The sequence below is a fragment of the Xiphophorus hellerii genome, chromosome 14, assembly GCF_003331165.1.
Source record: "Xiphophorus hellerii strain 12219 chromosome 14, Xiphophorus_hellerii-4.1, whole genome shotgun sequence".
Lineage (NCBI taxonomy): Eukaryota > Metazoa > Chordata > Actinopteri > Cyprinodontiformes > Poeciliidae > Xiphophorus > Xiphophorus hellerii.
The window spans coordinates 20523578-20546629 of NC_045685.1; the positions used below are offsets into that span (position 1 = coordinate 20523578).

Here is a 23052-nt window from a genome sequence, read left to right on the forward strand (position 1 = left end):
CTTTAAATAGAGTCAGTGCTCATGGTTTAAGAATAAAATGAGACTGAGCAAAACTCACAACAGTGGAAGAGTTCAAGGCCAAAAGAAAACAAAGGTTAGTTTCAGGTTTGCCAAAGGAAACAAAAATAAACCATCTTGATGATTCTGTAAAATGTTGCTTAGAACTACAAGACAAAAGGTCTGTATCCTGCTACATCTGGAGTAACTAAGCATTTCAGGACAACATTGTCATACCAACAAACACAGTGACGACCTTTGGGCCATTTTAAGAGCCACATTCTCTTGTAACTTTTCCAGTTCTTTTCACATAAAGAAAACTTCAAGTGAGCCAAAATGTAGTCTATGTATTGGTCAGATGGTGGGGAAGCAGAATGTAAATACAGGAAGTGGATGCTGTGTTCTGAGTTAGATGGAAACGCGCAGAATTAGTCATTCATTTGTATGTTTCTCCACAGCATCTGAGTGGTACACCAAACCATTTTGAGAACATATTTACTGTACGGCATCCCACAATGCAACTCAAATCTGGCTACAGGAAGGCTTACTAGCTTTGAGCCATACTAGCTGCGTTGCATCAAGGAACAAACCACTCTAGAGTCCGATTGGACCTCTTCCTAATCCAACTGTTGTCTTCACTTCTGCACAACTGAACAACACCGCAGCTACTTTAGGGTTGATCAACTTTTCATATCTGAATCCCAACTTTCAGAAGCTGTTCTATTTATTTTTTCCAATTTGCAACAAGAAATTCCCACTTCTGAGTACAAAGTGAAACAACCATGAAGACCTAAAGCAAAATACTAAAATCACAACATTATTATTGATTTTAGGTTATTTATTTTAAAAAATTGCACCGTCAACAACTCATTGACCTCTTGAAATCAATTAACATGAATTTGTCACATTTAGGCCAAGTAATGTCAGTCAAGTTCGATTCAAGTGATAAAATGGCATCATGGATCAGCGATGGATTTAAGAGATTAAAAGGTTTCGCCCATGCTTTCCATGTTGTTGACACACTCTGTAACGCATTACGGTCATTAGCATTATCTGGCTCATCAATAAGCACTTGGGTGGACCATCAATCTTCCCCTGTTGACCCTCAGGGGACGCTGTCCCGGGTATCTGGCAACCCAGAACAACCGCGGTGTCACTCCTGATCCTGTCCTGGTGTTTTTTGGAGAAAGAGGGCTTCTGTTTGAATGCTGTGTCTCTTTAAGCACTCCTCTGTATGTCAGCATGGCGGCTCTTTGCTACAGTGGTCTTGTTTGTCGTGTCTGTTGACTTGATCAGTCTCTGAAGGTTTCTGCGTGGGGGCAGATTTTGGGAGAAAAAGAGATGCCATCGATTTTCTCTTGAGTTGGAGGCTTATCCTGTATCCGTCAACTTCAGTAATGTCTTGTACAGAGTTATCATTTATACATGCAGTGTAGGTGTAGCTCTGAGTGTGTGACAGTGTAAATGTCGGATATGGCAGTGTCGGTGCCAGTCAGCCAAAAGACTATGGCGGTGTCAGCGTATGACAGTGTGATGTGAAAGAGTGCCACAGTGAATGACAATGTCTGCACTCAGAAACCAGCAAGCTGTCTCAGAGAGGGACTGGTGGAAGAAACGAAAAAAGACAGGAAGTAGAAAGAGATGCTACAATTCATCATGTAGGAGGTCTCCCTCGACGTTGTCCAAAGCGCCCATCAGCAGCAGGGCTCCAGTGGTGTTATCTCTAACACAGATGATGAACGGATGGTCGGCGTAGAACAGCTTGGGTCGCTCTATGTTCTCCTCCTCTAGATCAGCGTCCTGTTCGCCAGCTGCGGGATCGAGCTCTAAGGAAGCCCAGTGGAGGGCGCCACCGAGGTGAAGCTTCCCTTTGCTCTTGTCGGACATCCCGGAGAAGTCGGCTGCCTTCTGGTCCCAGGCGTCACTCAAACCCAGAGAAGACAGCTGTTTCTGGAATTGGACGAAAACACAAGTGAACAGAGTTATCGGAGCATGTTGAACATGGACATAGAAGAAGAGGCGCCACATCGACTTTGTTGACCTCCCTTGGCATCTTCCATATTGTGAGTACAAAGGTCTCCATGGAAATTAGCATGCTTTTAATTATGCTTGGTAACCAGAATTAGACTGAAGTGTTGATTCATCTGACTTAACTGTTCTTTAGCTATACCAAAATAAATTCACCTTTAGGCCTAGCAGTGGCTGGCACTGAGACTAAAAGGAATATTATCTGCAAATCAAAATAAGAGAAAACCTAATGAGAGTGTGTGCTTAAAATCCACCTAAATTACAGTAATTTACCTTGGAACAAACAGCAAACTACTAACTTTAACATAGTGCTTAAACTGCCTTTAATTTTGCCATTTTGTCTCATCAAAAAAATACTATTTAAGGGGTAGAAGTGGAACCCTTAATTATGGATGTATGGCTAGAAAAATAGACATAAAAAAATACTTTGAGGTTGAACAGAAGGGACACTTGGGACTAAAACAGAGAGCTCATCATCGAGTGCTAGCTAGATAAACACAAACCAAAACATCCAACATCAAAATACCAGTGGAGACACTGGTAACAAATTATAAGGCGGCTTTAGTTGCTATAGTGTCAATAACAATTATTTCATTGAGAAGCATCTAAATTGTTTTAACATGCCATTAAAAAGAGATGTTAGTAAAAACTAATTATTTTCAAACTTTACATTGTTTAATATCTTAAGATACATGTTTTGCAAAAAAGATTGAATAAAAATTATTTTTACATGGACTTTACATGCACCTTTCCACACAAATGAACACATTAAGTGTGTTGCCCAGGGGCACATCGACATGCAACAGGAGAAAGCTGGAATCGAACCACAATCTCCTGATTGCAAGAGAACTGCTCCACCCACTGACCAGGGGTATGAATAGTTTGGAGCTTAACTGTATGTAAATTAAGAAATTGTTGTAGTATTGCGTCTTCATTGACATTTTGTTAATTTTTTTCCTTTATTCATTTACAGTCCAGTTGCTAAATCCTCAGGATGACTGGGTTTGCTCTGAAGCCTATGGAGCAGAGCGGCTGCGTTTTCTCCTCTGTGCATGTTCTCAAATCAGTTACCCCTGAATCTCCAGGCCATCCGACTCGGAGACGTCCTGCAAAGTGTATGCAAACAAGCAGCTGCCAAGACGCTGATAAATTATGCACTCAGGGAGACCAAACGACGAGTGGGAGGGAAAGAATATTTTAAAATTTTTATGATGCTGTGACATTCAGAAGTGGAAGACGTGCTCCTTCTCCTGAACCTCGTCACATGATTAACCTGAACTCAACGCACCCTCCCAAAACAGTAACTTTTCCGACGGGGGGCTTCGGAGTGCCGCTTACTGACTGAGCGTCCAAAAAAACCCGGGAGTCGGGGAGGACACTGACAGTTGCCCTTGTTGTGATCTGGCAGAACAAAGTAGGCAACAGGCCGAGAGGAGACGGAAGGAGGAAGCAGAGGATGAATAATTTAAGAGTGATGCCCCGTGACCTCAGCACCTCCTTTGTTTTGCCTCTGATATGAATTCCACAGAAAGTCGCCGGCGTGACAGGTAGTTTATCCTCCCGTGGCAGAAGGCCATTCACAGTGACAGGCTTCTCTGGGGGCCACATGAGAGCACGTGGTTGAGGTGTGGTGGTGGGAGGGGGCCGCATGTGAGGCCGCGCGGACCCATGTGTGGAGAAAGCCGCGGAAGGAAGCTGAAGCGGAGTCGGGAGGGTGACAACGTGATTTTCCGGCACGTTTTAGACTTCAGCTGAGTAAACCAAAGATCTCTCTTAAATCATCTGGATGGGTACATTTTCTGTGCCTCCATGACGTTGTCAGGACCGATTTTGGAGATAATCTATACAAATTATCTGCTTTTCTACATAACTTCTTGCAGAAAAAAATGACCCTGGATCAAGAATTACAGGGATATTCAGATGTGTCCTTAATACAAACCCTCCTTCCACAGAAACTCAAGTGCCACCTCTAGCTCTAATGCACTTCTATTGTGTTCATCCATTATTACTCCACTTTTTCTCTTTCCTTTACCCCGCCACCACTACATCACTGTCTTCCTCTGCTGCTCCGCCACTCGCCTGGCGTCGCCCATCCTTCATCTGACCCTCCGCCTGTACTTTATCCGCTTTTTGTTCCTAACTTGGTATGTTTCCTCCTCACCTCATTCTTCTTTGACAGGCCTGCCGGTGCAGTTACTCTGTGCTCTAGCAACTTTTCGGTCTCCATTTCAAGCTTTCTTATTGTTGGGGGAAACAGCCGGTTTCGCTCGAATTGTCCAAGACAAATGACAGCGCGTGCGGAACGGCTTGGATTGCTTTTTTGCCTATTCTTCCAGGGTTTCTGATAGTTCATTTCTTGGTTTCCATGAATATTTTAAACATTTCTGGTCGAAAATAGTAAATCACTGAAGATTTCTTTTTTTTATTATTATTATTTTCTCTAAAAGGTTGCATTCATGGACAGAAAACACACACAAAAACATAAAAAAAAACTGAGGATGTAACTAATTTTTTAGAAGAAACTAAAAATAATTAAACTGGTATTTTGAGTTCTGAATCTTCTGTGGAAAAATCTAGTCATAAATTACAAAAATTTAAAACCCAAGTTAAAACTTTTAAAAATTTGTTCTCAGTTCACTTTTGCCAAGATGATAAACAAAACTCACCTAGGTCATCTGCCTTGACATCTGCATTTATATTCACCATTCTTTACAAGGATTATGTCAAAGTAATAGAGCGACCAAAATTAAAGAATATTTTTATGTATTTATACATTAGCTCTATTTTAAAGTATTACCTTAAGAGTAAAGTAATACTTTTAAATGCCAGACAACAAAAGAATCTACAGAAATTGCTGCATTCACATTTTCTTTAGTCTCTTTTTCTCATGTTTAGTTGCCACTGTAGACCAAACATGAAAAACAGGCCATTTTCATGGAGGTAAAAACAAAACAAAAAAATGAACCAAGACAAAATAAAGGGCAATATTTCATCGGCTTATATATTAAATGAGCCAAAGATCATCTTGTGGCTCTGGAGCTGCAGGTTGCAGATCGCTTATCTAGCAGATGGAAGCTGAGATCCTCTCAATACTGATGTATCAGAAAAGTTCAACACCTTCACTTTAAATTAATTGTTTATGTAAAACTGGGAACACAAAAAATGAAATTAGTCCAAGCAACTAATTGGTTACAGTTTCTCTACTTTCATCATAAGAAATTAATTTAACATTATCTCTTCAGTACAGGGGCCAACGGGGGCCAGCTCTAGGGACACTGGCCCCCGTTGGCCCCTGTCTAGGACCGCCCATGCTCAGGTTTTGTTTTAAAAACTTGAGCATCGGTATGTTTCAGTACACTTCCTCTAGCGGGACTCACAGTAAAAGTCATCAAAAAATTGAGATCTTCTAGTTAAGCAGTAATTGAGCAGGATTAAAAGTTCAGTTATCAACATATGAAGATTTTTATTCTACATTTACCAAATTTAGCGTCCTTATTAGAGTCTGTGTAGTTGCATTTTTTTTTTTTTCTCTTTGCCAAGTTTGGTGTTGAAATATTTCAGCCATTAAAACTGAAAGTGAAAATTACCAACATATGTATAAACAATACAGTAATACTGTCCAAGTTCACACACTGCAGAAACACAAAATCTGTCATTTTTGTCTAGTTTGTAGAGCAAATATTTCAGTACACTTGAATTAAGACAAAACTGACATTTAAGTAACTTTTCAACAAGATATAGTAGCTTGTTTTAAGTCAATTCCTTAATATTGATGAAATAGTAAAAGTTTGTCAAATCATTTTACTTATAACAAGATTTTTTCTTATCTCAAATAAACTGCTAGTAGTACTTTTTCATTAATATTAAAGAATTATCGATTTAAAACAAACTCCTATAGTACAGAAGTGCAGTACAGGATAAAGAGTGGCATCAGAACCAAGGTCCTTAATGTTTATTTCAAAATTCACTATGGCATAAAATAAGCCAGTCTTTGCTTTTTATGAGGATTAGCTCTTGATGTATTGTCTCATTCAGGCCTTAAATGATATTAAGTTGAAATAAAATGACATTAAACTAAACGTCATTCTAGATAAATACGATTAGAGTGCTGCTTTTGATTGTTGTTGTGATTGAGTGAGCTATAAAAGCTCAATCGTTATCCACTCTTGAAATATTTCCGTCATTTTTGTAAATTATAGTAATAGTCCAAAATATTTGTGCAAAATTGCAGGACCTTTCGGTCATCGGTCAATTTTGTTAAAGGTGAAAAATCAACCACGTTTAGTCACCTGCTATGCAATCAGTGCGTTGACTTTTTTTTATTATTACTTTTCAGCAAAATGAGTTATTTAAAGTAAAATCAATCAAGTAAATTACAGTCTGAACTCTAGAGTGCTGAATCTCTTGGTCACTGGTCAGTTTTGCAAAAATAAAAATCCACTAAATCCAGAGACAGCTTTATCACCTGCTGAATAATCAGTGCACCCCTTTTTTTTAAAAAAACAATTACTAATATTTTTATCATATAAACAGCACAAATCAACTTCAAACGACAAGGTTGCCTAATCTGATAATCCTTCACATTCCAGCAAAGCAAAAAATATATATTTTTGCTTAATTGTTTTTGGAAGCGGCGAAATGTGAAACCGAAGGGATCAAGAAGAAGCACGGGGGACGAGATGTAAGAGAAGCCCTGCAGAGGTGTGGCACTGCATTATTTTGGGAGGAAAAACCTCTGGGAGGTGCTCTTTGGCTGCCCTTTCTCTTCGGCGCTCCGCATGAATCTTAGATGGAGGAGTTCTGGGAGGACTGCTGATGCCCCACACACAGAATCCACGAGGCATTTGTCTGCGAGTGGGAGCTGGAGGAGCTGTCAGCTGCCGGTTTCTTCCTCCTGTGAACATCTGCAAGGCCTGTTCGGCACGCGGCACTGTGAACGCTAACCAGGCCTGAGGAAGCAAACCGTCAGCCCCCAGGCACACATAACCCCCACCATCACATTATTTCACCTTAATGGTTGGACAAACTAAGTAGCTTTTTGTATTTATTATAGTGCGGGGGTTGTCGAAAGGGCAGTATGGGGCACCCAGGGCATGACAGAGGATCTGTGAGGAATCACTGCAGATTTTAAAAGGGAGCCTTAATTATGGCTCGGCGAAAAAGAAACGGATCAAACAGAGAATGTTAAGGAGAAGATCTTTTTCCCGCTGCTGCATGCAAACTACGCGATACGAACTGGGAAAAGACGCCAAGATCAAAACCTAAGAATTACAGGATAATGACTGTTTTCACCAACAGACAGCTGGTGTATCCTGTCAGAGAAATTAAAGTAAAAAAAAAACAGGTAAGCTGAAAATTTCTTATGTAATTGGTTTATTTGCGGCCCCATTTGTGCCATTTCTTTTGTTTCTTAATTGTCTTTTGTGATGTTTTATATCTACAAACTGCATATTGCATTTTATTGTTTTTTTTTTTTTTTTGGAATGGCAGCAGTGAAAGTAGAAATTTTCCCCAAGGGTATAATTAAGCATTTTTTGTTTCCAAGTTAATCTGGCAAAAACTCCCTGCTCAAAATAAAAACTGACATCTGTCAAAAAAATGAATCTCTTGCTAATTCTTTGTACAAATATCTGAGAAAAGGCAATCAAACCTAAAAAAAAAAAAAAAAAAAAGATTTCAAGGAGATATTGAGTGAAGAAGCAATGGAAAAAAAAAGACGGTAAATTGCATAAAGTCCCAGAGCAAAGAGGGCTTTATGGAAGTAAGGCTAATTTTAAAAGTTTCTATCAAGCCATCTCACAATTTTAGAGATAATTTTCAGAATTTTGCTGAACAGACAAAGTCCATTAACAAAAGCCTTCAACAGAGCAAAAATAATTAGTCTGCATAAAAGACATAAAACTAGTTCTCAGGGGCATACACAGGAGAAAAATAAGCTTCAGTTGCATCTCTTGTCAAAGTGTTACAATGAATATGGAACCTGTTTGCTCTCCAGCAGAGAAAACTTTTAATGGGATTGGTTGTCTGCTACAACAGAACAACCTTAAAACTTTTTATATTAATCAAATGTTTTTGTTGTAGCTGTTTTTTTCCTTCAAAACCTTTTTTTTTAAAAAATTAAATAGATCTTAACAAATGTGAATATTTCTTGTCTTCCAGCTGAGATTAAAAAGGTTTCCGTGTCCTCGACTCTCGCTGATGAGAAATCTGCTAATAAATTTCTCCTAAGGTTTCTGAGAAGACCACACTGTCCAGGATTTATGAATATGATGCCATAATATTTGTTTGTTCACCTTTTATTGCCATACTGATGCTTTGAGGGAATTTGAAGGCACTTCAATTATACTCCCACTGACCTTGACTTGTGTGTCAGAAGGAGCTGGTATGTCTAAGTGCTCAATAGCAACAATGTCAAGACAGATCGTCTCAGATGGGGGTTATGTGTCAGAGGAAGAATCACTATGGCCATTCTTTCATGACATTGTAGCTGTACTGGCCAAACTGACCACAGGTCAGCAGATTTTTACCTTTTTTTTGGCTTAAAGATTATATCTAGAACTTGCTAGTGATTCCTAATTTTGGAACGGAGTCGGACATGTGTGCTGCAAGCTGAATGAGACGAGCTGCTCTGAGTCAGGTGACCCATAACACGCTGGCGGCAGCATCACTAAACAGAAGACCGAAGATCAAGTATGAAAAAAATGTCATTTCCGTTCCAGAAAAGACCTTTTTTCACAAAACACATCAAATTGAGCTGAATCTTTACAAGAATGTCCAAATTTTTTTATGAATACATATGAGAGTTTGAATGAAGTCAGCACATTCCCTAAAGTTCTGACATCACTTTGTGTTGAAATATGCTCCCATGATGTCATATAATGATTAACAGCCAGATTGCAGAATCTACAACTGAGGCCATTAGAAGATTAGCTTTACCCTAGGCACCTTTTAAACCACAAATCTCGATTATTATTCTTACTGCCGTTATTACTCCAGGCCCATGAACTGTGCTATCAGTCTGATCTGCATACTTGTCTTCAGTCTCAGTTTCCTGCGGTTTATTATTCCAGGGTGTTTAAGAAGAAGCAAATATGAAGTAGCGCTTTGGCGCAAGAACATATACAGAGTTAAGGGAATTAAAAGAGCAATTTTAGTAGTTTGTCAGCATGGAAAGAGTTCTATAAATCAAACGAAAAACAATCATAGCAACAAACCTGGAGACAGACTGTCTCTGCCTCCACAGCTCACACCTGCGGTTCCTTCTGGTTCACCACTAACCATCCGGAGACGCTGCTCTAAGCCGCTGCCACCTTGAACAAATGCAGACACGTTCTGCTTAATTCAGCGCTGCCCATAACATCCTGAGTGGGTGGCTTAAAGCATGCAGCGGCTCTGGCATCATCACGGCTTCATTTCATGGAGCCACTGATGATGCGGGCTCAGAGGAAGAAATAAACAAAAAGCTCTATTTCTCACGGCTCCCTTAAGACTTCAAAGCCTCTCTCTTCCTTTATTGGATCTCATCAGCTCCACTGGTGTATTATCTCCATGGGCTTTTACCTCTTTTGCATGGTCAATATGCTCAGTGTTTCATTCAACTCGTTCGCGTACACACAAGAACAGCTTGTTTTTATTCCACAAGGCCATATCGGAATAAAAAATAAAAAAAATAAAAAAAGGTGAAAGAAGGGAGCTTTTGCTTTTAGCGAGCAGCTACACAAATGAAGCACATCTGGTTAATTCATACGTGGGTCTGGCAACGATACGTCGAAACAGCAGCCCCCTCGACACTGTACACGGCGGAGTGAGCTCTTGTAAATATTTGATGCCCTCTTGACCTCATTAGCTATGATTGAGTGAGCTCTGTGGCGCACACTCATATGTCTTAGTCACCGGCTGGAGATCCAGCCTCAACATTGGCCATTAGTGTATGTGTGTGTGTGTGTGTGTGTGTGTCCTGGTCAGAGGAGGATCACTGAGGGAAAAGGGTGGCTTATCGCTGACCTCTTGTTAAGAGGGCTCTTCGTCTCCGACCGCGGACCCCCGACGTAATGTGCCCTTCGGAGGAAAACACCACAAATTGGAAAACGTAGGAAGAAAAAAAAAAAAGGAGAAAGCTAAATTCAGCCGCTATTTATAGTTCCGTGTTACGCTCTCCACCTCGTCCCTGGGCAATCTTTGACCCCCACTGCCACCATGCTCCTCCACATCTCTCGCTCACTTCCCTGCCGAATGTCACTTCCATTTAGGTCAGAAGGGCTGAGATACACTTGCTCGGTGATAGCATATTAGAGGAACATGTGAGTCCCACAAAAAAAGGGAAAGGATTTAGATCCCTGTGACTGATAAGAGGGCGAGGACAGGGGTGAAGCAGGAAATGGGTGCATCTGGATGGGGAAGGGGGGGCAGAATCTGCTCAACCTGACTCAAAGGAGGCTGATTTTGTTTGCTCTCATATACGGTCACACACACGGCACACACAGACATAACAATAATCATCTATTTGTCCAGATGCTGCCCTCTAATCTCAGGGCTATGGCCGACCCAAGCGCGGACAGACAGAGTGGTAAACAGAATTAACCAACGGTGATGAGCAATTATTTGCCAGACCCAGTTGGAAGAATAACCGTCAATGAAGACATGCCGGGCTGTCACCGGCCGGAGGGCAGAGCAGCTCAGCCTGATTAGAAAATCTCACGGTATGGTGAGAGCGCACGACACGGTAAAAATCTCAGAATGTAAAACATGATCAGCTGTAATTTATACTGCTGTAATAACTGCATTAACATATTTATTATTACAGTTATCTATGACATCTATTTACTCGCATTTGACAGACGCAATGCAATATGTAGACACTAGTGGGTTTGAGAGACTTAGATTTTTTGAGGTGTAACTGAGAATCAAATGTTTTACTTTTGTACTTGTTTACTAAGAACAATCTTCACAAATTATAAACTGTTTTAAAACTATAAGAGTGTAAAATATTTCAGTTTTGCATGTTGTATGGACATAGTCCTACATATTGATTCATTTGACAGATTAACCCTAAACGTAATATAATTAAGGGATTATATTACCTGGTTAATATTAGCTAATACGATATTAGCTGAAATTATATTAGTTAATATATCATATTAGCAACAGCTAACATGATATTAGCTGATACATTATATCAGTTAATATAACAGCTGACATAATGTGCTATTATATTAGCTAACTGCTTACTAGCTGTAGACTTGTAAGGAAATGTGTAGTTGGCTTCGTTCAGCCAGCTGACCAGCAGTGCAACATGTAGGAGATCAGCAGCACTGTTAGGCTGTGTCTTTTTGTCTGGCGTCTTATTGAAGCTGCAGGAACAGTACGATTCCTGCGAGAGATTTATTAAAACCTTGGTATAACCGGATAGCGGTAACCTGCCGAAGCCTTTTCCATCACGACTCATCAAACACACCTAGGCTGTGATGACTCAGAAAATCAGAGGCCAAATTTGAGTACATAATCAAAACACTGATTCATGTATTTACAGGAATTACAGCTCTTTTTCTTTCCTTCAGCCTGACAAACTCTTTCATGGAACAAATGGAGATATGTGCAACAAAGAGTTTTTTTCCTCCTGCTTTCTGAAGCCGGGCCACAGCCGTGTCAAAAAGAGTTGTTTCAGGCCTCAGCACTAGATTACAGCCGCCTCCTCCTCCCCCGGAGCGTCCCGACAATGTTAATGTCAAAAGCTTGTTCTTCAGGGCACGGCCAGCAGAGCAACATGGCAGCGTAGCTCTACAGAGATGTTTGTCAAACTGGAAACGAGGGCAGAGCAGATTTCATTAGTCCGTGATGAGGTTACAGCGTGCACACGAGGAGGACATGGTAATCGGTTTCAGTCAGCATGCCCTTCCTCTGGGAAAAAGCTTTTACTTCCATGTCATCTGTATACGTCTGGTCCAACTATTCTTCCAGTCTGTCTTTTTTTTTTTTTTTTTTTTTTTTGCTCCTCATGTCTTTGTCACCATCAGCTGCAGTTCAACATTTATAGAGTTAAGGTTGAAACTGAATATTTGAGAAAGGTGAGAAACAAAGTTGGATACGGGTCGCAACTGCCTGTTGTGTGAATGCAGTGTAAGATAGTCCAGAAGGCACAAAGGCAATGAAATGGTTCAAAGCCACACTTTTTCAATATTTGTGAAATTAACAGATAATAAGTCCCGACTACTCTTCAAACAGGTTCAAGGTTTACAAGTACTCAAATGTTCAGAATGTTTTAAAAATGCACAAACAAAACCCGCCTGGAAAATCTAAATCCGAAAACGTAAAGAACTTTGCAAAGAGCAGCAAACTACCGAAGCTCATTTATTTATAGATCTGGCCACAATTAGATAATCAGATGTGTTTGATTTGCAGCACCTGGCTGCTGCTTTCCCACTTAAATCCAATAAGAGCAATGAAAGCATGGTTAGTGTCAGACGTGCACAGCATTTCTGTATAGTTTGTGAAAAACAAAAGTCATAATAGTGTGGAATCTATTTTTGAATTTGTGGTCAGATTTGAAAAAAAAAAATAAACATGTATTTTCTCTCTTTGGATACTTTAGACAGATTGTTTCACATACTTTTTCCATATGTAGAAATACAACATTCCATTTATTTAATTCTGACTTGGTATTTTAAAAACTCTCAGATCCTTTCAAATTGCTATCTCTTTTAATAAATCTTTTTTTTTTCTTTTTGCATATGTTCTGGTACTGTACTATTATGTATTTTAAACATAACTTGCAGGCTATTACTGTCCACTAAGTTGCAAAATTTCATTCATTTTAAGTTTATTTGAAATACAAAACAAAAAGTTTATACAGTAGATAATAAATCTTGATAAACTTGGGTCATATTTAATTTACTAAGGATGTAGATAAAAATGACTCCAACCTCAGGAGAATAACCCTCCAGCACCACCTTCCTTCACATCTGAAATTGCAGCATATATAATCAAACTTAAGCCACTCTCTGAATAAGTCAAAACTTTTGTAGCATGAGCCTCGCTACTCAGAGACAAACTGTACTGGAATCCTATTGAATTAAAGTAAGTGCTTTAAAATATTACAAACATGAACTAGAAACAACATTATTTTGGTTCATGCTTTCAACATGCAGAAGCTCTGTCAGCACTGCTGAAAATTCTTGCACAATTCCCATTCTGAAGGTTGCTAAAAGTATGGAATAAAAACATTTATGTTCATAAATAGCAGTTCTCCATCAGAAAACTGTGAAAACTGTCATACAGCTAACATCGGTGCACCAACCTGCAGACTGAGTGAGCTGGTGATGTTTGCCTTGGGCAGAGAAAGGGCCACACCGGTAACGGCGGTTCTCTCCAGCCACTTTGACAGCAGCTCTGGGGTCAGCAGCTTGTCCAGCCTGGCCAGATTTTCCACATGAAAGGGCAGCAGGAGCACAAGGCTGGCCTTGCCTCCCCACAGCGGCGCCTCCAGAACCTGCACCATGTTGTCAACATCTTCATGGAAGCGATACCGACCTGCAGGAGGGGTGAGAGAAGATCACAGCATTGAGGACAGGAGCATTTTATATTTGACTACTTCAGTGCTGAAGCTCTCAGCAGACATGTTTATTTTTTTTTTTTTTTACAGTCACTTGAGTTTGCGTCGTTCGACTCAGCTGTACTCCAACAGGAAGCCAGACGTTCAAGCTGGAGCCATAAAGTGGACTAAGTTTCTCTCAAATTGAAGACGACATTGTAAAAAGAGCATTAAAATGAGCACAATGCATCTTTCTGACGTCTTTTACTGCCTTAATGGCACAAATTCACTCTGGCTTGTTGTTGTTTGAAGATAATCCATAAAATATAGAGAGCATGCTTAATAAATCATAAGGTGCACCATGATAAATGGGTGGGAAACAGATTGGACCTTACAGAAGCTGAATCTCTCTTACTTTCAGTTATTTAGCATCAAAAAGCAGCCAGCTGCATGTTTTTATCTTTCATGTCTTTACCTGCTCTGTGCATCATAATCACTTTGGTGTATTTCTTCCCCAAGAAGGTGCGGCGATCGGTGCTCTCCTCGCTCAGCTCCCTCTGCCACAGCCCTGAACACACAACCACATCTTAAACGCAGGAGGAAAAAAAAAAAGCCATGAAAATCATCAGGCATTGAAAGTTGTAGATGATTAAAGGCACTCAAAAGGACATGACATCCCTAAGAATACATGCGGGCCTCTTACAGCGACACAGAGCATGAATTATCAATCATTTATTGCCAATTAAACTATGTAAACCTCTCCCAAAACTGCTGAGTTTTGCAGAGGCTCTTATAGAGTCCAGAAGGCCACTGTGTACTGTTCATTGTCTGACACGTCCCACTTGGCCCTGCTTACTCCCCCCATGACAGCTGTCAGTTTAAGAGGGGCTGAGAGCAGTGGAATTACTGTTGTAATAACCTCAAAACACACTTTCAAAGCCGCTGGACCATCACAGTGTGTGTGTGCCTGTGTGTCTAGGTTGACAAAATTATGACCATTTGGGCCTTTGTGAATGACACTTTAGACTGGCTTTGGCAACAACAAATGATGACTCATTACTGATTAATCTTTTGGAAAAATCTCCGCTCTCAGCACACAATGCTGCGGAGAAAAGAGGTCCAAAAACGACAAGTGAGACATTTTGATAACTTATCGTGATCAAAGGGTCAGATTAAAAGGAGTGTGAAGCATCATGTTTTGTTCCCATTGTTGGATGATTGATCTGATTTGGAGGCAAAACGTACGCAAGGTGACATTTTACAGATTGAAGCCCTTAAAAAAGACTGAGAATAAAAACTAAACTGCCTCCTTTTGGCTCTTTGCAGAAAAAAACTTCAGACAACTACAGCATGTTCCAACAATGAAAACAATTGAAAAAAGTTTGCTTTTGCTATGTGTGTTGTTTTGACCTTTTTATACAATTATTGTCTATTTCAATTAGATTAAGCAAAAAAGAGGAAGACAATTTAGGAAAGAAACATTTTCAGATGAATGATAAACCTCCTTATCTGAAGACGCCTCATCTTTAGATGTATTTTTATATTCCTTCATCTTATTTCATGTTTTAATAGTCCAGGAGAAAACCAGAATGTCGCTGCTCATTTTACAACAAAAACAAAAAAATGTAAACTAATTGTAACCTTTTGGACGTCAACATTCACCCATTGTAGAATAATGTTGAGTTTCAATGAGACTCCCACCAGACAGCCAAGTGTTGATGCATCAATACCAGATGATGCAGATTCTACACATACAGAGGATCATACTGGAAGATCTTTACCACTTACTAGATTCTTACCTTTAATTTACCAGGTAAATTAATTTGGATTTGAGATCCAAATCTCATTTTCCAGAAAGACTACCATTTCCATAATTCACATCCTAAAAAATAACATTTTAATTTGTGCAATATTTAAATAAGGCTAACAATTGTGCCCTCCAAAGAAATTGTAGCTTTTTGGCAGCAGTTCCTCTTTCCTTCTGGTAATCAACGTAAACATTTAAAGTTTACCGGTTGTAATAAAAGACAATGTGAGACATATTTGGGAAAACTCACAAAAAGCAAAAGTGGAAATATGGAAATGGGTTGATATCTCGGGAAAAAAAAGGATGTTGTCCAGTCTAAAATATTCCAGTGAAATTCTTAAAAGCTTTACCTGATGAAACTGAAACTTGACACAACTATCCAACTTTAAAAACCCGTATGGAAAAAGGCTTGATGGTCAGACTGGTCAAAGCTAAAACCTCAACTCTATTCACATTTGCTGGATAACATGAAAAAGTCAGCTGGTCACATTCTATGTATGTATAACTCTGACCCATTCTGAAGATGCATCTTAATTTTAAACTCGTGTATCCTATTTTCATTTCTTAAAATAATTAATGTAATTAACTGGCTCATAATCTCAAGCTGGAAATTTATTTGCAAGTAAATCTTTAAAAGCACAAAATTACTGACATTTATGCACGCGAGTGAATAAAAACCTTAGACTGAAACTGTGCTTCAACTTTCAGCAAAAGTCCAGACTGAAATCAGTGAGAGTGAGCACTTTTTCTCTGATTCCTCGTCAACTTCTGATTGCGTGGCGAAGTGGGCTTTCAGAAGCTATTATTTGAGGACAAATATGCAGGGACTTGTTTCCCCCCCATGCTGTTGCATTACCTTGTGTAACTTTGCCTCTCCTGTTCGTTTCACTGTATTATTTTCTTCCACTGTCGCCGGTATTTCTCTCCAACAAAACAAAGCCTGAATTAATTAATCAGCATGTACAAGAACTCCGAAGATGAGCTTCAAAAGCACCAGTATTTCCCTTTAAACCATGTCTGCCAAAGTCCCTTAGTTTACTGTTCTTAGTGTTTCGCTCCTTAATTTAACCCTATCCAATCCACCCAGTGCTTCTTTGTCTGCAACCCATTCACACATCTATTTTGGTTCTTAGTTAAAAAAGAAAAAGTTCACCACCAACCACTGACCTGATCCTCCTTCTAGGAAGTCTACATTCAAACAATTATGACTTTGTTCCCCGAACAAGTGAACACAATCTAGCTAAACTGCTAAGCAGCAGCTCCTCTTCAGTGTAGACGTTGCAACTGACTAAAGAATAACATAAAAAGGCTGTCTTTATATCAAATGGATGTTTTATACAAAACCAAAGAAAACAAAAAAGTCTGCTAAAATAGGAATCTATATTTTCCAAATCGTTTAATGCCATCTAAACGATTGACATTAATTGATTATAAGAGAAATGTTGCAATTCTGTATATTCTGTATAGTTAGTTGTTTTTAACACAATCAAAAAATTATAGTAATCTGTGAACTACGATTATCCACATTAAGCATCAAATATTTCAGCGTGTGTTCCCAGTATTTATGTGATTTTTAATAAACTCAAACTCTAGATACAGATCTATTAACAGGGCCCAAAAATTGGACAATTCTTATTGCAATTTTAGAAAAATTGGAAAGGGCCTAAAAAAACTTATTGGTGCATCTTCACAGTTAACATCACTGCAACCATCGTACTTCCACCCTGAACTGCAATCCACTAACGATTATTTTTTACCTAAAGGAAAACTGGCACCTTGTCAGAGGACAATGCCCAATCACTGCCATCACTAATTTAGGAGCCTGAAATCAAAAACAAATAAATAAAAGCAGCTAGTAGGGGCGAGAAGCAAACTATCGACCACCTCTAAATTGCGAATCAACACTATAGGAATCCAATTTTCTGTAATCTACTTTGTGTGCCGTCATGGTCTGAATAATCTAATTTATACATTTCCACCACAAAATTAATGAACCAACGAGAGTTGCTGCACAGAGAAAAAAAAAAAAAAAAACTAATTTCATAATAGAGTTGAATCCTCAAACAAAGAAAAATTAATTAAGTTGCTTATCAATGCTTACTTTGTTTAGAGAATGTTGTTTTTGGAGGGGGTTCTCAACCTGTCCCCACTTCAGCTGCCGCTGCCTAATAAAAAGAATACCTGCAGGGGGAAAACAGCAGCAGATAGACGCAGATAAAGACGCAAACGGGGGACGAAGGAGGAGGCGGCGAGTGGGGGAGATAAGGCGTCTGATAAATAACGACAAAAGCAAGAAAAACAAGGAGGGATGGCACAATGAGAACAAATGTAACTGAAGAATATATTTAACACGTTATCAGATTTTCTGGAGAGTGGAAACAGGAGGAGTTGCATTGACACATTGGCTTTGAGACTGAATTCCTTTAAGGTCGTCATGAAAACGGACAATAAAGCCCATTTCGTTTGGCTAGCAGAGAAAACTCCCACTGCTCCTTTTGAAAGGAACATTTCACCTTTAATGATGCATCTCTGCTGCTACAGCAGAGTGCTGATAAGGATTAGATGGATATGTTTTGGGAATGAAGCTATTAAATCACAGATGGAGGTTCTGATGGACTGGATTGGAGTCTGAAACAATGACAACTTTCCACCACTGCAGCCTGCCACAAAAGAACAGAGCCGAGCTGTGCCGCGACAGGCTTGGAGCGCTCCGAGCGCAGATGTTAGGCATGACGGTGAGGCAGAGGGTCCGGGCACTTGTTACTCAATTATTTAAGACGACATATCACCCCCACCCACACCAACGCCGCAAACGCCAATGAAAGATGGATTCGCTCTCAGCGACGGACCCCAGAATCATCCTTTATCCGCAGCGTCCACCAGCTGGAGTCCAATGCATCAAGGACGCGCACTCTGAGCGCAGGTGGCCATGCTGGCATGCAGCCTGCAGAGGGTATGTTGCTGTTTGAGCAGGAGAAAAATGGTGCCATGTTCACATGCGAGGTTTTTTCATTTTTTCCCCCCCCATTCAGCGCCGCAAACGGGTCCAAAATGAACAGATTGGATAATTCAACATGACTCTGCTCGGTGCAGAGACGCTCCAGTGTTTCATGTCTATTTTATCCAAACAATTATGTAACTGGAGGTTCGCCTAAATTCATCCATGCATTTTCTATACACACTTATCCTTCCTCCAGACGGGATTCTGGAGGAAGGACAGGTGTCACAACGCAGAGACACACACAATTATCTACCTCGGATTTATAGATTTGGTTTATTAGGGCTGAAAACCAGTTCAGTACCTTACAAAAACGTCCATACGTATCGAACCTGTCACATTGAGACCACAAACTTCAACGTGTTTTACCGGCATTTTATATACTTAGAGAAACACAAAGTAGTGCATAGCTATACATTTCTTTTACTATTAATTTCTTTTAAATAATCTGATAATTGAAGTGTGCGTTTGTACTCAGCTTCTCCAAATCAACACTTTGTCGAAAAAGGGTTTCAAAAAAGGGATCTTCTGGGTTATATCCATACAAGTTCACCCAATCCAGAAACAGAAATGTTTTACCCCATTGGACCAAACAGAGAAAATCTGAACATCAATTTTCAAATCTTGTCAGAGATTCTCAAACTGGACTTCTGCCTGGACTTTGAATAGGCCACTCCAGCACTTGAATTGTAACTCGGTCTCAGGGATGAGCGATATGGACTTCAAAATTTTATGACATTTTGTGGTCTATGTATTTACTGCATCACATGTCATAAGTAGTAGATAAGAAATTAAAGCACATTCACAACCAAATGCAGAAAACCTAATTAGAAAGACAATAAAAAGAGCAAAAGAAGAACAAGATTGAAGCTACAGAGAGATTTTCACCAAATATTGTATGGACTGCTGAGACAAAGGTCCATAGAATTGGATGCTGACTGTTTTGAACGTCAGCATCCAAGTAACATCCGGTATAAAACTATCAGTATTTAAGAACATGAAGATCAAACTAACAGTCAAACATGGTGGTGCTGTGAAAATCCATGTCCAGTCATCAGTTTGTGACTTTAAGCTCAAGTCAACTTGGGCTATGCAGCAAAACACAGATCCAAAGGATACAAGGAACTCCACCTCTAAATGGCTAAAGAAAAATCAATAAAGGTTTTGAAATTAATTAGTCAAAATTCACGGTCAAAATCCCTCTGATGTGGCTGGATTAAATTTATCCTGCATAGAAGAATGAGCCAAAATCCTGATTTAAAAGACTCACTGGCTGGTTTTGAAAAGTCTAAATAGCATCTGTTGCTACGAAAGGTGGCACAACTAGTTATCAAGTTTAGAGAAAAGTTCGTTTTTCACAATTTTTATCAAATGCTCAAAATTATGACATTATTTCAAATTTCCATCAACCTTTTCTACTGACATTTAAAAATGTGCATAAAAAAACTCCTCGATGGAAACACGGCTATTGTAACTGAAAGATATTTTTAATGGAAAAAATTTGCTTTGATCTTGTGTTTGTTGCTTCTACCTCTTCTTTGGTACTTTCCCCCCTACAAACTATTTTTTTAAATAAACAGATTGCCCCACCTTAACTTGTCAAGATGGCAAAACAAACTGGAACACACCTGCTCCCCAGTTTGAACACGCAACTGGAACTAGTAGGGTTAAGGTGTGGGCAAAGAGGTTGAAAGAGGACCGTCCCAATCAAAACTCAGCACACTACTCTGCTTTACCTTTGAAGTGAAGAGCATTTGTCAGGATCATGGCTCCAGCTTTAGCCTTGATTTCTGCCTCCAGAGGAGCCATTTCCTTCCCACTGAGCGCAGCCTCAGCCCACTCGCGCAGCTGCTTCAGGTCAGCCTTGGCGTCCCCCTTCCCCATCGTCCGGTGCTGCAGCCTGAACCGGCTCTGGATCTCCTTCGCAAAAGCCTGACTGATGGCAGGAGCCTGCTTGGTGAACACACCAGAGGATGCGTGGATCTGGAAGCTAGTCCCGTTAGCTTTAACAAAGCTCTCCAACGCCATGGAGAGAAGTTCCCCAACCGCCTCTTTGGTCCCAGACGGAGGCTTGAGAAGTTCTCGAATCTGCTCGGCAGTTTTACCCGCCGAGCCTTCAGACAGCGCCTCAAGTGAGGACGCCAAGAGGAGAGGGGAGAAGAGCGTGTTTACAGAGCTGGGGTCAGAGCGCAGGGCCTGGTAGAGGCGCACACCCAGAGGCCAGCTTGGGTCATTCACAAGAGGACGAAGAGAGGGGCTTACTGAGGCGGCGGTGCTCTTTGATGATTTAGTGGTGCTGCTCTGCACCAGGAGGACAAGCAGAGAAACCAGGAGGCAAACGGCGAGTCTGAACAGCATGGCGGGTCTGCGGCAGAGCACAAAACGATAAGGGAGTCTGAGGCTGTGCTCATTACAACCTTCAGGAATTTCATGTGACAAACGCATATCACTGCAGAATTATGAAAGAAAATGACATACAAAGAGATGTACATTAGTATTCAGCCCCTTTCAGTCCGATACCTCGAAATGAAATCCAATTTAACAGCCTGCTGTCAGAGATCAGAGTATGGCAAAGTCAAATCAAGTCAAGTTTATTTGTATAGCACATTTCAGCAATAAGGCAGCTCAACGTGCTTTAAACACAAAATATAGTAGAGAAACCAATTATTAAAAAGCGCTAAATATTACATTTTATATACATCAAACATGTTGATTAATGTTCTGGTTAATAGGGCTGGATGGCATGGCTGAAAAAAACTTTCCATACGAGTCAATAACGATAAGTATAAATTAGTTTTTTGTGTTAAATATCTTAAATACTGCCAAACTGGAGGTGTGACCTTTCCTGTTCTATCCACAGTTTTCACTCCATGCTGTTTATTTTTAAGCTGTTATGAGACAGGGGGGCCAAACTTAAACTGCTGCTGCGCAAGTTTCTCAACAAGCTGTTGCTAGGTAACCAAAGCAAGAGTGACTGAGTGAATTAGTCCCACCGGCCTTACCCAGGTGGCTGTGAGAGGTTGAGCAGCTAAAGCCTTTCGTCTGCCTACATCCCCCAGAATGCTGTGCAAGTCTGGGGAAAGGAATTATTGAACATTAAATATTCTATCAGACATTTTCTACTGATATCGATCCCGAGTCCATCACAATATATGTTGTTATTGATTGACATGTACCTATTTCAAAGGTACATGAAGGCAACTCTAAACAGTTGGGCTTGTTTTGGCTGTTTTGCAGTTTTCTGGAAGTTTGTTCCAGATTGGTGGTGCAGCATAAACACTGTATGCTGCTATGCCATGTTTGGTTCTGGGGAAACCTGAGTGGTCTGGAAGGCAGACACAACAACAGCAGGTGTTTACTGACCCGTTAAATGATTTTATAAAAACAAAAGTATTTAAAGGCTGTTCTCCAAGCTACTAGGAGCCAGGACTTTAGAAAAAAAGGTGCCAACCTACAAAAACATGGCCGCCCACCTTATCTGACAGGAAAAGAGAGAATTAATTATAGAAGAAGCCAAACAGGGTAACTCTGGAGAAGCAATTAGAGCCTGGACTTGTATTTCTTATCAGGAAGGATTTAATGCCACATAAACTGCCCAAAGCACTTCAAGAAACAACTTTATTTGAAGATCAACATGTTTTGGCTTGTGACCTTCAGGAAATAATCAAGAGAGGCATTGAAGAGACCCGTCGTAACTCTGGAGTAGCTCTACAGAGAGCCACATGGTGGAGTCTGTCCAAAACACAACCGTTATTTCATTAATAGCCCCCTCCACAAGTCTGGGGCTTTGGAAGGGCGGTAAAAGGAAGCCATTGTTGAAAGAAACCCAGAAGAAGTTTACGGCTGCAAACATGACAAAAATCTGAAAAGCTTCCAGGGAGGAAAGAATACTTGAGCAGTGCTCTGTATGTGTGCATTACGTGGAGGATGAGAGGAATGCACCCCTCTGAGTTACAATGCAAGCAGAAGAGTGCAGCTCTATTCTTCACGCAAACCGGCGTCCCTTTGAGCAGCTACTTTAGCTCGCTGTTAATATTTGAGATAAAGCTCTATAAACAGCCGGAGGGTTCCCTCTTCGCTGTTAAAACTTCTACATGCGCAAAGCGCTCCTGCAGAGTCGCAAGCAGCGAACTGGATTTTTTTGTAAATTCCTCCCCGCTTGATAATTATCTCTCCTGCAGCGCCAAAAAATCAAAGTACGACAATTAAGTTTGATGAAGTTGCAAAAAAAAAGAAGAAGAAGAAGAAAAAAACCCTTTTCAAACTGAACAAGCGGGTGAAATTGATACACTAAAAAAGCATTCATGTTGTGGAGGGGTGTTGGGGCAAAAAGGAAAGAAAACCCCGAGTTATTGATTGTGAGGAGACGGGAAACATCTGCCGTCTGGTTCTGCCTACTCTGTTCTGATTTCCAAAAAACGCTCCTGACGACAAACAGAGAGGAAACAGAGGAGAATGGCTCGATTTGTTCATATTTACCGTTAATTAATTCACTCGTCTCTCCCCGCAGCTCTTCTTTCTTTCCACCTGAGCCTCCGGAGGAAGTGGGAAGTGGGACCGAACCGGAGGCTCAGACGTGGCAGGAAAGAGAGGACGGATTTTTCCTGCTTTTCTAGAAACTTCCAGGCTCAGCGGACCGCAGTGTGCCAGACTGACTCTGAAGTTGAATAAAAGTCGGCGCAGTTTCCAACTTGC

At 40.3% G+C, this 23052-nt stretch overlaps 1 protein-coding gene across 1 annotated transcript; it reads right to left on the reverse strand.

The window, feature by feature from the left end:
- Positions 1-680: 680 nt before the first annotated feature.
- On the reverse strand, positions 681-23052 carry serpinh2 (serine (or cysteine) peptidase inhibitor, clade H, member 2). Its single transcript, XM_032581992.1, has 5 exons — positions 22837-23052; positions 20094-20722; positions 14028-14120; positions 13319-13551; positions 681-1947 (listed from the first exon to the last, which is right to left on the reverse strand). The coding sequence occupies exons 2-5, from the start codon at positions 20713-20715 to the stop codon at positions 1642-1644; spliced, it is 1254 nt and encodes a 417-aa protein (XP_032437883.1). The 5' UTR covers positions 20716-20722; positions 22837-23052; the 3' UTR covers positions 681-1641.

Bases quoted from the DNA above. Each gene is read 5' to 3' on its own strand.
- serpinh2 (XM_032581992.1), bottom strand. From the start codon at position 20,715: ATGCTGTTCAGACTCGCCGTTTGCCTCCTGGTTTCTCTGCTTGTCCTC. The intron at 14,121-20,093 runs GTAAAGCAGAGT...TTGTGTGTTCAG, and splicing joins AAATGCTCTTCACTTCAAAG to GGCTGTGGCAGAGGGAGCTG. The intron at 13,552-14,027 runs GTAAAGACATGA...CCCCTCCTGCAG, and splicing joins GATTATGATGCACAGAGCAG to GTCGGTATCGCTTCCATGAA.